Here is an 18062-nt window from a genome sequence, read left to right on the forward strand (position 1 = left end):
TCTCCCTTTCCACTGTAGAGCATGTGCAGAAGCATTTACTGTAAAAAAAAAACAAATCAAATAAAGTCAAGTTCAAGACATTTTTTAATATGAAATAATCAAACCATTTACATAAGTTTAATTCATTCTCAGAACGTCACAGGTCTCAACTTTACTCTCAAGTATACTATATTAGTGTATTCTAAATAATTTCTTATAGTACTAGTGGACATAGTAACCGTCACAAAATAGACTAATTTGCACATTCAGTATATTAGGATATAGTAAGTCTGTTAAGGGTTAGTGAGCATATAACATACAGTACAGAGGGGTAGACTAAGGATCACCTACTAACATAAAAACATCACCAATAACCTCAGAACCAATGTCTGTCAAAAGATTATATTACCAATTTAAGGTATAACATGCCACTCAAGTTAGTGGCCAGGGTGAAAAACTGCATTCAAATGTCAGTTCAGATAGAGTCAAATGTCAGAGTTCAAGTTTGAACACGGGTAGAAAAATGTCAGAGTTCAAGTTTGAACACGGGTAGAAAAATGTCAAATACAAAAGGTTTGAAATATTTACATTTTGGTTAAAAGGAGGACCTGTTTTTTCTGACGAGGGGATTGGACCAGGGAAAACTCCAGGTCCTATACCTTCCTAGTTCAGTCAAGTTGTCAGAAAACCCAGGCCCTGGTTATAACACCTTATAAAACTGCTTTGATATTCAGCGGTGCTCCGTCATGAGGTGAAGCTCATGACGCAAGCATCTCTCATTGCAGACCTGGCAGTCCTCACCGCTACAGTCTCTCTCTGTAGCTCCCTCAGTCTCTTCTCCATTTCTGGAAAATGGGAGAAAAAAAAAAATAGGGCATCAAGGTGACAGCAGTTCTCTGGGCTCTGTCTGACTACTGGCCAGTGGGTGTGACCGATCAGGGTACGAGCCCGGAGGGTCTCCTGCATGCCACATGACTTCGAGCTTAAGCCTATGTAACAGTATAACTTTAGACCGTCCCCTCGCCCATACCCGGGCGCGAACTAGGGACCCACTGCACACAACAACAGTCACCCACGAAGCATCGTTACCCATCGCTCCACAAAAGCCGCGGCCCTTGCAGAGCAAGGGGAACCACTACTTCAAGGTCTCAGAGCAGGTGACGTCACCGATTGAAACGCTATTTAGCGCACACCGCTAACTAAGCTAGCCGTTTCACATCCGTTACACCTAGGAATTAGCTCGGGAAGATATTCTTCAGGTGTCAGGCAAGGTTACTTGTACTTCCGAACCAGAATTCCGATGAGGAGCTAACTTATGGGGACTTTATTCCATGCACCACAAAGTGTGTGTCTTTTGTCCTTAAAGGAAAATTCCACCCAAAAACTTTCTGGTATTTGTTTCATTAGTCCATTGTTGACATAGTCCCCAAATGATTTACTTGTCAGCAATCAATTTTTCAAGATATGTAACTTTCAAAATATAGAAAACATCCCCTTTGAAAGATTCACATCTTGAAAACTTGATTGCTGACAAGCAAAACATTTTGGGGATGTTAAAATACTTTACCTTGATCTCTTTTGGTAAAGATCTCTGGCAGCATCCCAGAGGCCTCCAGCACTTTCAGGGTGAGGTTGAAATCTGTGAACACAGGAAATTTAGGTTGATATTGTTACATTCCCCAGTTTCTGTGTTGTGGGTTTGTATGTGTGTGTTTCAGGCTGGCTTCCTGAATTCCAAGCAGCTGATTGGCCGGCCCCCATTGCAGATTGGAGCTCTGACCCTGCCCTCTTGTCAGGGGATTCAGCTGTCTGCAATTACCGACTCCTTCTGCAGCTTGAAAAGCCAGTGTTCCTTTGTTAGGAGAGAGCTTCTTTGTATGTCCTGTGTTGGTTGTTAGTCTGGTAAATTAGTTGTAAAGTATTTTGTAGCCGTAACTTCTGAGGTATGTGTAACAGTTTAGCTAACGCCCCTTTCCTCCTCCCCTACCTGGGCTCGAACCAGGTACCCTCTGCACACATCAACAACTGACACCCACGAAGCATCGTTACCCATCGCTTCACAAAAACCGCTGCCCATGCAGAGCAAGGGGAACTACTACTTCAAGGTCTCAGAGCGAGTGACGTCACCGATTGAAAAGCTATTAGAGCGCACCCCGCTAACTAGCTATCCATTTCACATCGGTTACATATGCCAAAAGGACTTAAGTGTTTTTGATTATTGAAATTGTTCACTTTACATGAGTAATTATTCTGTTTTTGTTCCCAGGGGGGAAGGGGAAGGCACCTAGGGAGTGTTTAGGCAAGAGGCCTGCGGGTATGCATAACCCGTAGTATATTCACTGTCTATGCACACTAGGTAATACCTGTGTGGACCACCCCCTGTATTTTGGTTAGCGCGCCAGGTGGCGTTAAGAACAGGTAGGTAGGACTAACTTTCTTTGCTTTGGTTCCATCCAGCCCCTTTTCCCCATATTTACCGTGTTAAGGGAAAAAAATCCCTGTTAACGGTAATATTCTCTGCCTCTGTCATCGTTACCCGCACCTACAATCACATACCTCTTTCACTCCACAGGGAGTTGTTCCCTCCTCCAAGAGACGTACGTAACAATGGGGGCTCATCCGAGATTTGAACCCGGGACCTCTCGCACCCCCAAGCGAGAATTATACCCCTATACTGACACTAACATGAAAATGTATTACAAGCACACTTCCAACAAGGAGCAGTATTACAGTTGACAAGTGCACTTTGAAAACGTGCATGCTCCAGTTTAGTTAGCCGACAACGGTACCAAACCGTTTTATCTATAAGGAGTCATCCGTATCATTCCATTTAGTGTCCTTTTATTCCTCGTGTTCAGTCTCACCTTCCTCGCTGGCCTGCTGGGATGCAATCCTCTCAGTGATGATGCTGAGGCGGGAGGCGAACTCAGAGAAGATGAATTGTGTGCAGCCTGCCTGGTGGCACTTCTTGAAAAAATGTGAAGCCAGACTAGTATTGGACCCAGAACCAGATGAGCCAGGAGGCCCCGAATCCCCAGGTGACCCTGAACCACAGCTGGAGTCTGGGGATGGAACAGAAAGGGGAAGAGTCAACTCCTGTTGAGTGTACATTGGATATATAAATATGTAGGTAAATCAATCATAGTCCAAATGCTACCGCAAATTATTTTCACTTGCTTCACTGTTTAGTTTAGTGCATACATTCACTGTAGTCCCAACTCCCCACACACACCTGTTTGGTCTGGGAGGAGGGAGTCCAGTTGTTCTACTTTGATGATGGACAGATGGCTCTTGGAGGACTGCCCAGACAGAAAGGAAGAGGTTTGAGTAGAAGAAATGAGGAGCAAAGGTGCTGGAGCTTAGCCTGGTCCCAGATCTGTTTGTGCCATCATGCCACTCTGTCATGCCAAGCATCATTTATGGAGTGACAAGAAGTTGAATGATAACAGAAATGGACTGGCACCCAGGCTAACTGCAGCTAACTACAAGAGTAAAAGAAAACTTACTCATTTGAGCAACGCTTTCCCAACTCACCTCCCCATTCTCAAATGCTGGTCCCTCAAGTCCATACTGAAACTCAAACTGCTCGGGAGCTCCACCTACAGCATAAAATAATCAGTATATGAGAGACATAATCCACAATATTCTTCTTATGAGACAATCTGAAAGTCCACATATTTGACTACACAGGACATCTTGGATTGAAACTTAATACAACAACAGAAACCAACCTTCTGTCAAAGCTACCTCTAAAGTATTGGGTTCTTGCCTGGGGGATGTTAAGAACACAGAAATACAAAGTTAAACCATTAGAACACAATGTACAGTCTGGCAAAGGCTTGGCCATTAAAAAAAAAAACTAAAATCAAACTAAATATATAACTAGTCTGTCAGATTTGATTATGGTCTCTGACAATCTAATACAGTAGGCCTACACAAACGTGTTACCATTGTTTAAACTTCCAATAAACATGATCCACTGAATTGTGGCGCTGTCAATGTGTTGACTCCTAGTTGAACCCCTCCTACCAAAACCAATGAGTAAACTGACATTATTAAACTGCAGTGCTTTGCGCTTTGCTGTACATGTTTTGTGTGCTGCCATTTTGGCCGGGTCTCTTGCAAAATAGATGTTTCATCTCAATGACACCAACCTGGTAAAAGTCAATTAAAGTACCCACTTTGACATCCCTCTTTTAGGGTGTGGCTCCTCATCCTCATGTGTGCTCTTCTTGGACAGCGTCTTCTCTTCCTTTATTGCAGCTTCTCTTTTGCTGTACTTCAACGACTGAAAAATCATTCATACCACATAACCATTAACAAAACACATGATGGTATGTCATGTTCCAAATCAGATTGGCTATTAACCATGTGAATTTATGCAGCAGAAAGCACTAGCGAGCACAACGCGCTGAACACAAATATAAAATGCAACATGTAAAGTGATGCTGCCATGTTTCATGAGCCAATTTTTTTTAAAAATCTATTTTCCTTATGCACAAAAAGCTTATTTCTCTCAATTTTTGTGCACAAATTTGTTTACATCTGTTAGTAAGCATTTCTACTTTATCAAGATAGTCCATCTACCATACAGATGTGGCATATCAAGAAGCTGATTAAACAGCATGATCATTACACAGGTGGGGACAATGAAAGGCCACTAACATGTGCAGTTGTCACAACACCACACCTGCATAGCCATGTGAAATCCATAGATTAGGGCCTAAAAAATAGTTACTTATATGAACTGTAACTCAGTAAAATCGTTGCACGAGGTGTTTATATTTTTGTTCAGTATATCGTCGCCCACCAGACGTATACCAAAACAAGTGGTTGAGCTGTTTTTTTGTTTTAAAATTGTACACGTTGTCCCTGAAGATTTTGTTGGGTGGTTTTATAGACTACCCGTAAAACTTTCATGAATAGCCCGGGCATTTATTTACTTTAATCACTGAACACACCCGCCGCGTATTAGAGACAGACATCTAATTGACCCTTTTATTTACTTTTACCCCCCTACCAAATATAATTTAGAGCACAGTAAAAACATACAAAATGGACTCCAGCCATTATCACCTTGCTGTAGCTTCATTCACCTCAGTCAATATGGGATTTAACATTCGACAACATGTCACACAATAATTAGATGCTATGAACTCGCTCAGCACCGGGATTAAAACTAGTTTAGATTCATGTCACATCAAACAGCAGTTACTTAGCCAAAGTCATCTACTAAAACACTTCGGCGGGGACTGCAGCAAGGAAAATTGGTGGTGTGACGTCATCGCAGCATTGGCAAAATGTCACATAGCGACAAATCAAAGCACCAATAGCTGATCTCAATGAAAAATAGTTGGCGAACCCTACTCTCCATAAAGCCAGCCAGCCATAGTTGGTTGTATAGTAACTATGGGGCAAAACCGACGGGGTTGGCTTAAATTGTCGAAAACATGTGAACTTTATTTTGTCTCCAATGTTTATTGAAAACAAATACACTTGCACAATGAGCACTTGTCTCATTTACATTGTTAGTTGTTGGTTTTATTTATTTAACTAGGAAAGTCAGTTAAAAACATATTCTTATTTACAATGACAGCCTACCCTGGCCAAACTCTAACCCAGACGACCCTGGGCCAATTGTGCACCGCCCCATGGGACTCCCAATCGAACCAGGGTGTGTCTCTAGCATCGAGATGTAGTGCCTTAGACTACTGTGCCACACGGGAGCGATGGTTACGTAGCTAGCAAAATGTTGCAATATTATGGTATCAAGAACGAGATAAAACTGGCAGAAATGAGCAAGCTATGATTCCCCACACAGAGTTCATTGATGCTAGCAATCTGGCCATCCAGAAACACAAAATAAGGACTTCTGCCCATTGTTGGTGATGTAGTCAACTAACTAACCCATCTAGCTGTACAAATAGCCTTTCCTCATGTTTCTAGGCGTCCACATGGTCCTAAAGTCACCTAACAATACCGCTAAACTGTATTTGCCTTTTAAATCGGGATTGGACTGATTAGAGTAGCCTATTTTAAATGGTTGAACTAGGGTATGTCGACTATTAAAAGGGACAGTTAGGCGGTTATTTGAGACAGCGTTTCATTTCAGTTTTACCGGCACGCTAATAACATGTACTAATATCCAATGGACAAACTAACATGGTGGATGATGATAATAATAATAACTTGATAATTTACCCCGACGGTCGTTTTTGATTTGCGACCCAAAGCTTCTGTTACGGTGGCTGGGTGCTTGTATTTGATGTGGTTTAACATGCTGCCGTTGTTGTATCGGAGTATTGCTTTGCAAAGCCGACATATACACATATCAATGCCTTTTCTGGTGAAATACTTCTAAGATGTGCTACTTTGAGCACGTCACATCGCTTCCGTTTTATGTTGTGACAGCTTTTATCTAGTCAAAACCTTTCCTTTAGATCTCTGCTGCACTAGCCAAATTAGCAAGTTAAAAAACACTATTTAGAGTGCGATTTTAACCGAAGGTCAAATCGATAAGAATAACCGGTTAGATAGCAAAATATATACTTTTCCCGGCTGGCATTACAAGCGGATATCCGCAAATCCATGTAACGGAAATGTGCGCATGATTATTGAATCGATAGATTAGTCATGAATTAATATAATATAACTCCAAGAACTTCATTGGTCGTCTCAAATATAGCTCTTAACATCAGAAAATGTATAGCTATTTAGTGCCGACTCTTTTATACCTGCGATATCTTGGGCGCTCCAATATCTATCGCTCCATTGCTTTTGTCTGGTTACCAGCACAGCGTCAGAAAAGACGGAGGTCTCAAATTTGTTCTGGTAACGTTAGTCCTTTTCGGAGGTCCAGTTTACCTGATGCCGAGACTCTAAATGCCTTTTCATGCCACTGGTGCTACCTCCTTTACATCTGATATTCCGGTCGCAGTGTTTACATTTTGCCAGTGCCGCTTCTATTCTGTCGAAGCTGTGCCACACAGCTGAACCAAAGCTGGGTGAACTTGGTGTAGACATTGTGAATGAAGAGAACAAATGAGCGGACAGATTTTGACGGGAATGAACCCTCTCGCTTCCTCTCTGGTGTGAGTGACCAAAGATTTTATATTATTTCGACAAGATAGTCGAGTGACCACTAACAATGGAAATACATATCCTCAAATATACAGGCAAGATCAGGATCACTGACCTCCATACAAAAATCCCACTTGTGGTTTTATTTTCGTGGACACATTTTGTGCGGCGTAATCCCTTTCACTTACGCTTCTTCCTCTCGAATGACCAAACGTCGCATATTTACCGTATTAACTGCACTTGGGATCAAAACTAATGACGCATTCTGAATTTATGGCAACCTCTGAATAATTACGGTAGGCCTACAAGCGGAGCTAGAAGAGAAACTTGTCTTTGACCAGTCCAGATATCACACTTATTTTATGAGTTTGCCTAAGAATTAAAACACTTACAGGACTCTTACCTCGAACGGTCGCCATCAGCTCTCGCTGCGTGTTGATATGTTTTAGAGACAGATGGATCCTTTCTAAATGGCTTAACGTTGATGTTGTGCTACCGCTCGTCCGCTTCAGAACAGCCGCACACAGCTTGCATGTCACACTTTCGGAAGATATTTCATTGAAATATCTCCACGTGTGACTTCTATGTTTTTTACGGTCACTGCTTCTACATTCCATATCTCACAACTGCTGGTTCTTAGTGTAATGGAAGGATAGTTTGAGCTATCTCAACTGCAGTCTGGATCTGCGACATTTCATTGCGCATGTCTGGGATTAAAGGTAAACGTTTTCACCACTCCACATAGCCGAGACATACAAAAGCAACATTTTGAAAATAATAAATCAAGCATTCTGCTTGACAATAGCACGCATTTTATTTTAATTCTCACACGCACATAAACGAGTCAAATTTGAGCCCCCCAAAATAAAATAAAAATCATAACCGCACAAACTGATCTATCGGACCCGACTGCAAACCGCCATTAGGAAAGACTGCTACCCCAACCCGAACCATGTGGAATTGAACCGACGGCCACAACCCGAGCTAACCACCTTTGTCCTTCCTGCTGCGCATTTTAAGCTCCACGTTTTGCACTACAATTTGCTACTGTGCAATCAATAGACGTCTTACCGTGCATTTCTCAATGTGTTTTTTCAAGCTGGAAGTGCCTGTTCTATGGCTGTCATAGGCTAACACCCGCTTGCACTTTTTGCATGCAGCGAATCCATCCACATGTTGTTTGTCAGCGTTAACGATTACTCCAAAATGATCCCATACATTTGATTTAACTCGTGCCCTGTTTTTCACGATTCTGAGCTCCCTATTTTTTATCTTTTGGGTCAAATTCTGGTTTTCTGTGGTATGTTTTTTGCTTTCCATTTTTTCGGTCTTCTCTGGCTGTGCGGGTAGGGTTATCCTGTGGGTTGTTTTCACTGTGTCTGCGCGCTGCATGTGATGTAAACTACCGTAGCGAATAATAGTTTAGCTGTAGGCTTCTATACGCATTCTAGAATTACATTTACAAGCAATACAAAACCCGATAAGATTCAATACACACACTTTACAGTATTAATTTGAGCACTTTGGTTGATCTAGAGCTCTATTAGCCCTTGACTCTCAGTTGCATTATATTACACTAGTCATTGGACAAAGGCTTATTTTGTAGGGGGAGTTTTAAGAGCCCAGATGCCTGGTCTGAACATTAACACGCATCACATGTGGTACAGTTTTGGAAGCATAAGGACATTATCTTTATCAGCTAGAAAACAAAAAGTTGAATTGATACAAATGTAGTAGGTAGTGGGTGGGTAGTGGGCATGGGTAGTGTCCCCCCACGGGCATATCGCCATGTTACAGCACTTTAACGGAGAACGGTGCTAATTAGCTGTCTAGCGTGCCCCCCGAACGCCTACTCTGGAAGTGCAGTTTCGTTGGATGGATCTATTCAAATCTGCTACAGTAAGTGTACTTTTTTTATTTTAAGTATTCTTTCTCGCTATAAGGGCCATATGTTTCGAAAGCTGTATTACAAGGGAGACAAGACAATGGTCTCAGACTAGACGTAACATAGTAAACGTAAATCGGGAAAAGGCAGAACGCCGCCTAGAGTTTGAGAGCAAGGGCTCTATTCAACCTGTAGCGCCGAAGATCCGCATGATTGAAAATTAATAGCAATGTTCCCATTGTCACGGAGACGGCATTCACGGGTAAACACAACATATGTAGGCTCAATCGGAAACTACCTTTAAATGTTAACGCAGGTGTTTCGATACTTGGGCGATAAGATTTTAATCCAGCCCTTAATGCTCTATTCAATCATATCTGCTTTAGCCGATATCCGCATAGTGGTTATGTTGGAGGTGGAACTGCATTAGAGCTGTCAATCAACAAGTGGCTGCTGGCATTATATCTAAAGTGAACACTGCTAATTGGCTGCACATTTGCATTAGGAGAAAGCCCGTAGAGCGAGAGGACTCATCTTTGTATCTGTGCCAATATAGCCTCAATACTGTCAGACACTATATCCATTTGAAGTAGTCAATTTTCTTCTTCACAACAGGCTGATCCCTCTTGATCACCAGGAGGGATTCAGCCAATGAAGTTAATTTTAGTCACATCAACTTTTTATTGCCCAATTAACCTATAGTCACCCTGCCATCAACCAAATGTTTTCAGGGATACAGCTAATTCAACCTAACCCAATTTACCTTTCCCCTGAAAACCTCACTGTCCAACAGGCAGCTTTCTAATACACAGTAACTCCTCACTGTCCAACAGGCAGCTTTCAAATACACAGTAACTCCTCACTGTCCAACAGGCAGCTTTCAAATACACAGTAACTCCTCACTGTCCAACAGGCAGCTTTCAAATACACAGTAACTCCTCACTGTCCAACAGGCAGCTTTCAAATACACAGTAACTCCTCACTGTCCAACAGGCAGCTTTCAAATACACAGTTACCCCTCACTGTCCAACAGGCAATAAGATAGTCATAGGCCTACCATAGGTCATACTGGTTACTTCCATGGTCACATGTTTGAGGTGACTGGTAACACTCAGAGCAACAATATGAAAAGCTAAACAAGGTATACTTTACATTCCTTGCATTCATAATCTTTTTATTTACAATAACTTTCTATTCAAATAAATAAAGAGTCTTGTCTATTTCTAGACAATCAAAGGAACCATGAATCTTGGGGGTGACAGAATTGTAACATTGACACAGGCCTACAGTACAACAAGACCGGGTACTTCAAAAACACATTGTAGAACACTACATCAATGAATTGATGCTGTCATAACTCAGAACAGTAAATAAATACAATTCACTATCCATTTAACGAACATTTCCCTTTTTAACAAAATATTACAGGCTACAGAGATGGGCTCCTGGATCACCTCAAGGTCATCCTTGATCGACCACCGCATATGTGGAAGCTGTGCATCCCAGGACCCCTGTCAGCCCAGTGTGAGAGGCCTGACCTATGCATCCCAGGACCCCTGTCAGCCCAGTGTGAGAGGCCTGACCTATGCATCCCAGGACCCCTGTCAGCCCAGTGTGAGAGGCCTGACCTATGCATCCCAGGACCCCTGTCAGCCCAGTGTGAGAGGCCTGACCTATGCATCCCAGGACCCCTGTCAGCCCAGTGTGAGAGGCCTGACCTATGCATCCCAGGACCCCTGTCAGCCCAGTGTGAGAGGCCTGACCTATGCATCCCAGGACCCCTGTCAGCCCAGTGTGAGAGGCTTGACCTATGCATCCCAGGACCCCTGTCGGCCCAGTGTGAGAGGCCTGACCTATGCATCCCAGGACGCCTGTCGGCCCAGTGTGAGAGGCCTGACCTATGCATCCCAGGACGCCTGTCGGCCCAGTGTGAGAGGTCTGACCTATGCATCCCAGGACCCCTGTTGGCCCAGTGTGAGAGGCCTGACAAGGAGGCGGGCATAGCTATTTGTCTCCCACGTCAATCTTGAGGGTGACTGAAGCCTGCTTGATTGAAGTGGGGTATGCTGGTCCCCATCAATCTCTGTAGGTGGTTGAGTTTTCTAAAGTCAAAATAAATCACGTTTACGTGATGACATCACACTTTGTTGCTTTGTATTGTTTCTTCAAGCATTCGGACAGGAGAGCAGTGTTACAAATTGTATGAGTCAAAGGGTCCTGCACACTGTTGGGTGGCCGGGTGCCCATATAAGGCATATGGCTCTAATATATTCCTTAAATGTCAAATGATGTCTCATCATCATTTATGTTGATCAATATTTCGGTTGTGCTGGCCTAATTTGTAAATGATCAAATAAATGTCTGATCAATACATACAATTCCGAATATATTGTTATTTATAATGCTAATGAAGAGGCACCAAAAAATTGTCCAGTACACTCATTCATTATATGCTGTTTTCATATGTCTACGCTTCTAAGGTGTCTCGGGCTTTACTAATTATTGTAAAGAAATGTATTCTGTAATTAGTTACAAAACAATAGTCTGACTAAACTTCATATGGAGAAAAGGAATGCTGTATTCTATTTTGGAAACAGACGACTTTGTTATTGGACTAATATATGCATAAACACAGTGCATCTGTACACCAAGAATGATATGTAAATGTGACACATGTCAAGAACACGAGCCAGTTCTCTTGGCCATGAGAGCATTTTGCAGAGAAAATGGGTTGTGAATTACAATTTAGGTAAGGATTGTTTACCTTGTTACCAGGCGACGACCACAAGGGCGTTTTCAAAGAGCTCTCATTCAAGGCGAGCTCATGAATATAAGCTCTCCTCCCACTCAGCCTGTTCTTTCAGGCTTCCCGATAGTTAGAGATGAGAGAAGGTACAATTTCTTCAATTCTGAGCATTAATGGTGTAAAAATATTATGGGGGATGTTTTGGTCATGCAAAGGCTATTTTTGCTTGGGAAATAGGATGATTTAGGAGAAATTGTAGAAATAGGCAGGGTTTAGGGTCGTCATTAGTTGACACAAAGTCCTTTTTAATACAAAAAAACAGACAATGCTGACATAATTTCTGATTTCTTAAAGAAAATAGTGAGGTAATAAACAATATCTTTATAAATGATTGTAAAGCAATAAATAATTTAAGACTATATACTGGATACTGTTATTAACAAAAGGAGCAAAGTTCACAGTACACATGGAGAAATGCCTGTAAAATGACTAGCATACATCCAAAGTCATGTTTAACACGTGACTGGACAGCCTATATCCCAAGTCATGTTTAACACATGTGACTGGACAGCCTATATCCCAAGTCATGTTTAACACGTGACTGGACAGCCTATATCCCAAGTCATGTTTAACCCATGTGACTGGACAGCCTATATCCCAAGTCATGTTTAACATGTGACTGGACAGCCTATATCCCAAGTCATGTTTAACACACGTGACTGGACAGCCTATATCCCAAGTCATGTTTAACCCATGTGACTGGACAGCCTATATCCCAAGTCATGTTTAACACATGTGACTGGACAGCCTATATCCCAAGTCATGTTTAACACATGTGACTGGACAGCCTATATCCCAAGTCATGTTTAACACATGTGACTGGACAGCCTATATCCCAAGTCATGTTTAACACGTGACTGGACAGCCTATATCCCAAGTCATGTTTAACCCATGTGACTGGACAGCCTATATCCCAAGTCATGTTTAACATGTGACTGGACAGCCTATATCCCAAGTCATATTTAATACATGTGACTGGACAGCCTATATCCCAAGTCATGTTTAACACACGTGACTGGACAGCCTGTATCCCAAGTCATGTTTAATACATGTGACTGGACAGCCTATATCCCAAGTCATGTTTAATACATGTGACTGGACAGCCTATATCCAAAGTCATGTTTAACACATGTGACTGGACAGCCTATATCCCAAGTCATGTTTAACACGTGACTGGACAGCCTATATCCCAAGTCATGTTTAACACATGTGACTGGACAGCCTATATCCCAAGTCATGTTTAATACATGTGACTGGACAGCCTATATCCCAAGTCATGTTTAACACATGTGACTGGACAGCCTATATCCCAAGTCATGTTTAATACATGTGACTGGACAGCCGGTGGAGTGGATGAAAAAGGGATCTCATAAAGTTATTTGACAAGGATAACCAACAGTGAATACTGTGACTGCTCTGTCGGAATCACAGGAGGTTGGAGGCACCTTAATTGGGGAGGACAAGTTTCAAAGTAATGGCTGGAACTGAATAAATGGTTTCCATGCATTTGATACTATTCCATTCATTACATTCCAGGCCTTTTTATGAGTAGTCCTCCCCTCAGCAGCCTCCTGTGGTCTGAGTCATACAAAACTAATGTTGTAGGACAGGGTAAGCTAATTAAGAGGACAAGGGGGTGGAAGGCCAAGCAAGATAGAAAGAGTAGAGAGAGATTACATTACAGAGATATAAATATGTAGAATAACATCTTTATCAAAGTACATAACTAGTCATTCACATCCCTCAGCTTTCAAATACACAGTTACCCCTCACTGTCCAACAGGCAATAAGATAGTCATAGGCCTACCATAGGTCATACTGGTTACTTCCATGGTCACATGTTTGAGGTGACTGGTAACACTCATCGAGCAACAATCTGAAAAGCTAAACAAGGTATACTTTACATTCATTGCATTCATAATCTTTTTTTATTTACAATAACTTTCTATTTGAAAAATATGAAGACTCTTGTCTATTTCTAGACAGTCAAAGGTACCATGATGTGGACCAACAGAATTATAACAGTGACACAGGCCTTCAGTACAACAAGACGGTCAGCATGATCCATGTCATCACTGACACCTGATCAGATTCATAGAATGCAATTCAAATTCTATTGGTTATGCCAGGTTCCAGCTTGTCCATAGCATTTTGTCTGCCGTAGTGCCATTGATATTAGCCTGCCCCAGGTCTGCTTGCACACCTGACGGTCAGATCTAGGAACAGTTCACTCTCTATCAATCCTAGACCTCATACTCCACTTGCTCATCCCGTGGATGGGTGGATAGATGGATGAATGTAGCTTCTTTCTACAAACACTGCACTGTGTCTCTACAATTACACCAGGGCACCAGATCCATTCTCTAATCAATGACACTACTATCTATAGACTGGTCACTGGAACATTGGCATTAGTTGGCATTTTCTTGAAGTGGCTGACCAGCATCCTAATCCAGGGGCTTGCCTCTGGGTAAGGAGAGGCAAAGTTGGGTTTTGGGTGGGGGAGAAAGTACTGCTTTGTTGGGGGAGCCACCATCTGGTGCTGTAGCGTTCGGCTCCGGAGACCAGGGGCGGCCTGATGTGGCCAGGGAAGGGTTCAGGGCTTGATGTCAGAGGAGCTGGTGTTGGTCTCACAGCAGCTGGATGAAGTGCTGAGGTTCCCTGAGCCACTGCCCTCTGTAATATATATACACATATACACACACAGGGAGAGAGAGGTTAGAGGAGATGGTTTAGGAGAGATGCTCACACACACACAGGTACACACACACAGAGAGGTTAGAGGAGATGGTTTAGGAGAGCTGCTCACACACAGGTACACACACACAGAGAGGTTAGAGGAGATGGCGTAGGAGAGATACACACACACACACACACACACACACACATACACACATAATTGTACCTAGATGGAGAGGAGGTTGTACCTGAGCTGGTGAGAGACTGGCAGGACGTGGACTCTCCAATCAGGGTGTAAAGGTTGGCAGCAGCCACCCAGCCCTCCTGCTTAGTCTTCAGATTCTTCACAAACCTACAGAAACACACACAACCCCGTCCGCCCAATCAGCACTTAGCTACCTTTGCTACCTACTATGATGTGTCCTAATGAATATTACCCTGTTGGAATAGACTAGTGTGATAGTGTGAAACCCAGTGTCGAGGTAATATCCTCACCACTGGCCATCTTCTCCCTCCTTGATCAGCTGAACTGTTTCACCACTCTTGACTGACAGATCCTGGGTGCTGCACTTCTCATAGTCAGACACCACTGTGTACTTCCCTGCACACTGCACACCGTCAAGATAGGGTGTTACATTGTATGTACGATTGTAAACTATTCTTTTAAAGCGGTTTGTACGTGGCACTACAAAACAGCTTGGAGTGGATGACAATCATCACACAGATACACACTCACCAGTTTCTTTCCCCCCTCGTCCTCAGGGTCGGAGGTTAGGGGCTCTTCAGTGCTAGAGTACCCATCATTCTCCTCATTGGCGTCCAATGAGAGAGAGCCCTTGGTCCATCCTAGAGGAGGAAGGGAGAGAGGGGACATCAGAGTATGGTGTGAAGAGAGAGCGAGACACACACACACACACACACACACACACACACACACACACACACACACACACACAGAGAGAGTGAGAGCAGGCACTGCAGCAACTTCTGCTTGACCAGATACAGTCAGTGACGGGGTGGACTGCAATCAGAGAGAACAGGACCAAGTCCAGTGGAACTCAACCACAAAGCCATCAGTGAGCCTACAGTAATCGTGCTGGACCATTCAGAACCGCAACACCACTAAGCAACCAGGAACGTGCCCGTTTCTTGATAAATGTATTGCATGTGCATACACACACTCAGGCCTGGGAACACAGTGTGTAGGGAGTGAGAGAGACGAGGGGCAAACCTCTCAAGGAAATTCGGCAGCCATTTTGTGATCATTCCACATTTCAATAGTCTAAACCAGTCCAGTCGAGTGCTGTACGGGTTACCTCTCCTCTTGGTCTGTAAGAGACTCGAGGTGCTGAGCCACCTGACTCGGCCCAGGTGGAGGTGAGCGTAAGGGCCTGGGTCTGAGAGAGAGATAGATACACACGACCGCAATGAAACACAGTCAAAGGGATAGACCGCAGCGAACGTGTTCAACCACTGTAAATGACCGAGCGTGGTAACTACGACCACTGTTGCCTGTCAGTCAACACAATGTTTCATACATTCCCTGATGAACCATGTTCTCTTTGTCTGAGGGGAGAAACTGCTGTGTGTAAAAAAAATCACCCTGACCAACCACGGTGGAAAGGATGAAATACAGTGACCGTGGTCGACCACAGAGTCAGGGAATAGAGTTATTATGGGATGGTGTACCTTTGAAGCCGAACGGAGTGGGATCACTCTTTATCTCATGACGTTTGGTTTTATGGCCAGGGCTTGTGGGAGATCCTAGCCGAATAGAAGAGAAGAGAGTGAAGAGGAGCAGCTAGACACTATCAGGAAGTAGAAATCAGTAGTAGCACATCTTTAAAGTGGAAGTTACAGGAAGTATGTCTACTCTGTCAGTAGTAGCACATCTTTAAAGTGGAAGTTACAGGAAGTATGTCTACTCTGTCAGTAGTAGCACACACCACAGGGGTGAAAAACAGAGATACAGGGTCTGAAGCGCTCAATTTACTATCAGCTACAGTATAGCTCTAATTGGTCGGCTAAAGCTATGGGCCGAAGTTACCTCTCTAGACGCTAATCTGTACCTGGCAGAGAGAGAGGCATCCTGGGTAAAGTTACGCTTTTTTTGTCAGGAGGTGAGAGGTCTGTGGAAGGAAGCATGCCATTTTTTTCATGTTGTAGGCTACAGTGCTGATGTGGTAACATAAAGTACTATGGCAGCCCCTGGTGGCGAGATAGTGCTATTACCTTTACTGAAGTTGCTGAAGCCCTGCAAGGTAAAACGCTTTTTAGCCACTGCTGCTCTGTCTGAGGTAGGACTGGTCACTGCCCCGTCTGGGCCAGGAGAAGGAGAGGAGCAGGGTAGAGAGGGCAGGAAGGAGAGGCGAGTGGGATGAGAAACAGAAGAGTGACAGGAAGAGGCATGCGAGTCATAATAAAAGGGAGCGAAAGATAGAAAGTGCAGTGATAAGAGAAAGACATCCAAAATAGAAAGAAGAGACCACATAGGGAAAAAGGTGTAAGAGGGGAAAGTGAAGAGAAAGATTAGTCATCTCATCAAAGAGGGAGAAGCAAAGTTTAGTAAAGTGTAAAAGTCAGAAGGTAGTGTTGTTTAGATTAACAAGGAAAGCTTTAGGAAAGTGTAAAAGTCAGAAGGTAGTGTTGTTTAGATTAACAAGGAAAGCTTTAGGAAAGTGTAAAAGTCAGAAGGTAGTGTTGTTTAGATTAACAAGGAAAGCTTTAGGAAAGTGTAAAAGTCAGAAGGTAGTGTTGTTTAGATTAACAAGGAAAGCTTTAGGAAAGTGTAAAAGTCAGAAGGTAGTGTTGTTTAGATTAACAAGGAAAGCTTTAGGAAAGTGACAAGTGTTAGACACAGGTGAGAGTAAAAAAATAGTGCTGAATTTAGCATTAGACCCAGTTGAAAGGTGGTGTTCTGAGCTGGGTTTGCGTTATACAGCTGACGCTCCTACCCTCCCACCCCCCCTCTCTGTTCACCTTTGGTTATTGGGGAGGAGTTAGCGTCGGGGCTGCTGGGTTCTCCCTTCTTCACCTTCATGCTCCTCTCCCCTCTTCTAAATGAACTGGGGGAAACAGGAGGATGAAACAGTCAGAAACACACTGCAACCCACAGAGGGTACACAACATGTTGTGTTCAGGTTATAACTATGATCAATCCTGCACCCACAAAACCCAGAACCATGTGATTTATACTAGACATACTAGACTGGAAAATAAATCCTTCTCATTGGTGCAAGAGAGGCGAAGACAAGTTGCTTGGCTACCCAGACTCCTTGTTCCGGCCCAACGCTATGTCATGCCCACGGACGTTAGTGTCTTCTCCACAATCAGTCTGGATCTAAGTACCTCCCCGACCCAATTGTCATACTTGACTAAAAGTAAAGATGCCTTAATAGAAAATAACTCAAGTAAAAGTGAAAGTCACCCAGTAAAATACTACTTGAGTAAAAGTCAAAGTATTTGGATTTAAATATACTTACTTATCAAAAGAAAATGTAATTGCGAAAATAAACTTAAGTATCAAAAGTAAAAGTATAAATAATTTCACATTCCTTAAATTATTAAGCCAGTGGTTCCCAACCTTTGTCAGTTACTGTACCACAAACTGAATGTTACTCTGTACCACCAACT

General features: G+C 43.0%; 3 protein-coding genes across 22 annotated transcripts in view; 1 reads left to right on the forward strand and 2 right to left on the reverse strand.

The window, feature by feature from the left end:
* Nucleotides 1-66: 66 nt before the first annotated feature.
* LOC110520527 (uncharacterized) lies at nt 67-8451 on the reverse strand. Of its 7 annotated transcripts, none has more exons than XM_021597912.3 (8): nt 8131-8451; nt 4161-4267; nt 3711-3748; nt 3514-3578; nt 3212-3278; nt 2844-3041; nt 1547-1618; nt 67-824 (listed from the first exon to the last, which is right to left on the reverse strand). In XM_021597912.3, exons 1-8 carry the CDS (start codon nt 8449-8451, stop codon nt 724-726), a joined length of 969 nt encoding a protein of 322 aa, XP_021453587.3. In that variant the 3' UTR covers nt 67-723. The 7 variants fall into 7 exon arrangements, with proteins under 7 accessions (XP_021453587.3, XP_021453593.1, XP_021453591.3 ...); XM_021597918.3 differs by lacking the exon at nt 8131-8451 and adding an exon at nt 7463-7768; XM_021597916.3 differs by lacking the exon at nt 8131-8451 and adding an exon at nt 7452-7762.
* Nucleotides 6762-11322, forward strand: LOC110520528 (uncharacterized). Of its 4 annotated transcripts, XM_090230313.1 has the most exons (3): nt 7329-8958; nt 10172-10247; nt 10373-11322. In XM_090230313.1, the coding sequence occupies exons 1-3, from the start codon at nt 8935-8937 to the stop codon at nt 10972-10974; spliced, it is 702 nt and encodes a 233-aa protein (XP_090086439.1). In that variant the 5' UTR covers nt 7329-8934; the 3' UTR covers nt 10975-11322. The 4 variants fall into 4 exon arrangements, with proteins under 4 accessions (XP_090086440.1, XP_090086442.1, XP_090086441.1 ...); XM_090230314.1 differs by lacking the exons at nt 7329-8958; nt 10172-10247 and adding an exon at nt 6762-7070; XM_090230316.1 differs by lacking the exon at nt 10172-10247 and having other exon boundaries at nt 7105-8958.
* Nucleotides 11323-11961: 639 nt separating this feature from the next.
* Nucleotides 11962-18062, reverse strand: part of LOC110520523 (guanine nucleotide exchange factor DBS) — a 96720-nt gene continuing 90619 nt past the window's right edge. For 4 of the 11 annotated variants that reach the window (XM_090230306.1, XM_090230305.1, XM_090230308.1 and 1 more), the window contains exons 26-31: nt 17409-17494; nt 16119-16193; nt 15166-15275; nt 14925-15037; nt 14678-14781; nt 11962-14426 (exon numbers count right to left, since the gene is read on the reverse strand). In XM_090230306.1, coding sequence (XP_090086432.1) covers nt 14347-14426; nt 14678-14781; nt 14925-15037; nt 15166-15275; nt 16119-16193; nt 17409-17494 — 568 coding nt within the window. In that variant the 3' untranslated portion in view covers nt 11962-14346. Of the gene's footprint in view, nt 14427-14677; nt 14782-14924; nt 15038-15165; nt 15276-16118; nt 16194-16661; nt 16749-17408; nt 17495-18062 lie in introns of all 11 variants that reach the window. The other 7 variants (XM_090230310.1, XM_090230309.1, XM_090230312.1 and 4 more) reach the window with 2 other exon arrangements.

Source organism: Oncorhynchus mykiss, chromosome 3, assembly GCF_057628025.1.
Source record: "Oncorhynchus mykiss isolate SJ-2025 chromosome 3, ASM5762802v1, whole genome shotgun sequence".
Classification (NCBI taxonomy): domain Eukaryota; kingdom Metazoa; phylum Chordata; class Actinopteri; order Salmoniformes; family Salmonidae; genus Oncorhynchus; species Oncorhynchus mykiss.